At 31.5% G+C, this 2,942-nt stretch overlaps 1 protein-coding gene across 2 annotated transcripts in view; it reads right to left on the bottom strand.

The window, feature by feature from the left end:
- LOC120583380 (fibronectin-like) overlaps window positions 1-2,942 on the bottom strand; it is a 44,550-nt gene that overhangs the window by 7,073 nt on the left and 34,535 nt on the right. The window contains exon 17 of one of the 2 annotated variants that reach the window (XM_039838921.1): window positions 844-1,140. The exons of the other annotated variant lie outside the window; for it this stretch is intronic. Coding sequence (XP_039694855.1) covers window positions 1,108-1,140 — 33 coding nt within the window. The 3' untranslated portion in view covers window positions 844-1,107. Of the gene's footprint in view, window positions 1-843; window positions 1,141-2,942 lie in introns of those variants that run through there. 2 annotated transcript variants of the gene reach the window in all.

Genomic DNA, 2,942 nt, shown 5'->3' with positions numbered 1-2,942 from the left:
TATACTACTAAAATTAGTTTCCCTTCCTTTTTTTTTTTTTTTACTATTTAACCGTTTCTATTAGAAAATTTGAAATTATGCATATGACTCTAATTTGTGGTTCACATTATATTTCTATTGGACAGTGCTGGTCTATAACATCACTCAGAGTTTATAAAAAATAGTTGAAAGGTATAAAAAAGGAAATGGCAAATTTCCATAAATGTTTTATGTCAACTATTTGATTTCTTCTAAGTTCACACTAAATTCTCTTAGGCCTTAAATATGCAAGCTAATATTTATTTTTATGCTTGGAATAGTTTAAATCTTCAGTTAAATTACAGTTCTGAGATTCTTTTAAAAGATATAAATCTTTTGTACTCCCAATGCTCATGAAAAAGAAAGTCAGTAATCTAATAGTTTTAGAGGATTACTAACTAGAACAAATATTTAGTATTTAAATGAATTTCACATTTTGTCCATATTAATAAATGTTCTTATCTTTTGAACTCTCAAAATGCAAACCAAAATAAGGATTTCTGTTTTGTAATGAAAACTCTATTATAAAATTTATTACCAGGATATTTTACATAGGACTATCATTAAGCACTTAATTCTTCTTCCGAAAAAAAAAGATAAATTGATTGAAGTTGATGTCCTAATTTCATGAGAAATATAAGATATTTGTGTTATGTTCTCTGTGACATAGATTTTAATGACCTTGCATGCCACACAGACTCCATTTCACATTGGTAGAGAACTTTTAGATACTTTGGTTTTCTGAGGATCCTGTAAGAGCCAAGTGGAATTTACATTGCAGTAGCAGAACTGACAATACTTGATGACTTAAGACTTTACGTAAGACAGTTTCTTTTGAAATTTGCCTTGGTTAATCAACTGGACCTTAGCACATAGCACCTTTTGTTTTAGAGGATATGGGAGACTCAATCTTACCTGCTCCAGTGTTTTTTTGAGCTGCCGTTCTAGTAACTATCATTCTCATTTCTGCAGTTCTAAAACGTAAGCACCATGAAGACAAGAATTTGTTGTTGAAGGAATGAAATGTTTGAATATTGAATGCTGAATTTGTTGAAAATAAAATTGTTGCTGTTCTCAGAATCATTCAACTCAGAATGAAAGCATACATAATACCCTCGTCCTCTAAAAAACAAAACAAAACAAAAAAACAAAAACAAAAATCTCCCTTTCATCTTATTTTTTTTTATCTAAACTGTGGATAATTAAAGCATTGTAATAAGGAGGATAACTCCATTTTTTATGTTTGACTGTTGACAACTTTTAGATTCCGGCCCCTCCTCTCAGTCTACCCCACATCTGAGGAACCAAGATAAGAAGGCTCTAATTCCCTTTGCCTCTGAGCTCAGGGAGAATTTCAAACAGCACAGCCTCCAAGAAGTCCCTACAGCAGCTACACGCTCTAGAAGCCACTCCTTCTCCCTTTCATTTGCTCCCCTCTTCACTGAGCCTGTCCCCTCTTGGGAATCTTCAATGTGTTGTGAATACCTAATGCACTTTATTCACAGTCATGATGAGTTTGTTGTGTATCTGCCTTTATATCCAAAGAAATTCCTGGTGGGCGACCATGTCTGTTTCTGAACAGACATCGAAACAGTGTATTGTGTAAATGCTATAACAAAGACATGAAAATAAAGTTGGAGAGGAGAGAAAGTAACTATTTTTAGAAACAGCTGGGGAAGCCACCCCCTCTTCCCAAAAAAATGATGAGAGTTAAGAATACACACAAAAAAAAAACCTGCACAGATGAATCCTCGAAAGGGTGTGTATTATCAAAGAAAGAAAGAATAAGACGTCTAAGATATTTACAATATGAGTTTGGAATTCAAATGAGTGTAGGGAAAGGTAATAAGAGAATGGTTCAACAGATTTAGATGTGTTCTGAAGGTCAGTTTGGTCCTAGGAGTAAGAAAGAGCCAGCAACGCTGGTAAGGGCCTGAACTGAGGCAGAGAAAATGGGGATAGAAAGGAAGGGAAGGATTTTTGCAATAATTCTGAGGTAGAATCACTACAATTCAGTGAACGAGTACATATAGACATGACAGAAAGAGAGGAGTCAAGAGGCAACGCTAAAATTTCTAGTACAGGAAATCGATAAATGGTGTTCAAGGGAACTTTCATGAAAGGTCTTGAAGAATTGTCAAAAAAAAAAAGGGAAAAAATGTATCGGTTGAAAGAACAATATGACCAAAGAATAGAGTCAGGAAAACATAAAACATATGGATAACGGTGGGCAACACAATTTAGTGTTGAGATCTGAGGTGTAAGGAAAATAAAAGAGTAGAGAGCGTATTGAGTCCTTCTTCGGCACTGAGGATCGCACTAAGCAATATATATAACGTTAGATAGACAGTGGGGAGCCACAGAAGGCTTTTTACTTTACACAAGCCTTAAAGATAGATTTATAATAATCTCTCTATATAATAATATTTAATAATTAATATCAATTATATTAATTATTAATTAATTATTAATTATATATACTATATTAATATATAATTATATATTAATATAATATATAATAATATATTATATTAATATAATTAATTATTAATTATATATTGATTATATTAATAATATTAATTATTAATGTAATTGATATATTATAATATATAATATTGTTTTAAATATTTTCAACATAAGTCAACTACTGAGTTACATACATACATGCAAATGCCTTATATAAACATATTGGTAGACAGTTTATTTCCTTTGTAAAGCTAACAAGTGGAAGCTAAAGTCAGATGGTCTAAGTAGGTTAAAAATATTTTAACTGAACAAACCAAAAGGCTTAGCCCATGATTATTTTAATATAGAATTTTAATATATTCAAAGTACTGTAGTCATATGTGTTACAACTATCATTGTTTAAACACCAAGGAAACTGTAAAACATGGATAATCTTGATGGCATACACTCTTGTTCAA

This window comes from Pteropus medius, unplaced genomic scaffold (genome assembly GCF_902729225.1).
Source record: "Pteropus medius unplaced genomic scaffold, Ma_sr-lr_union100, whole genome shotgun sequence".
NCBI lineage: Eukaryota > Metazoa > Chordata > Mammalia > Chiroptera > Pteropodidae > Pteropus > Pteropus medius.
The sequence above is the reverse complement of the archived record's forward strand: the minus strand, read 5'-3'. Positions and strand labels throughout refer to the sequence as shown.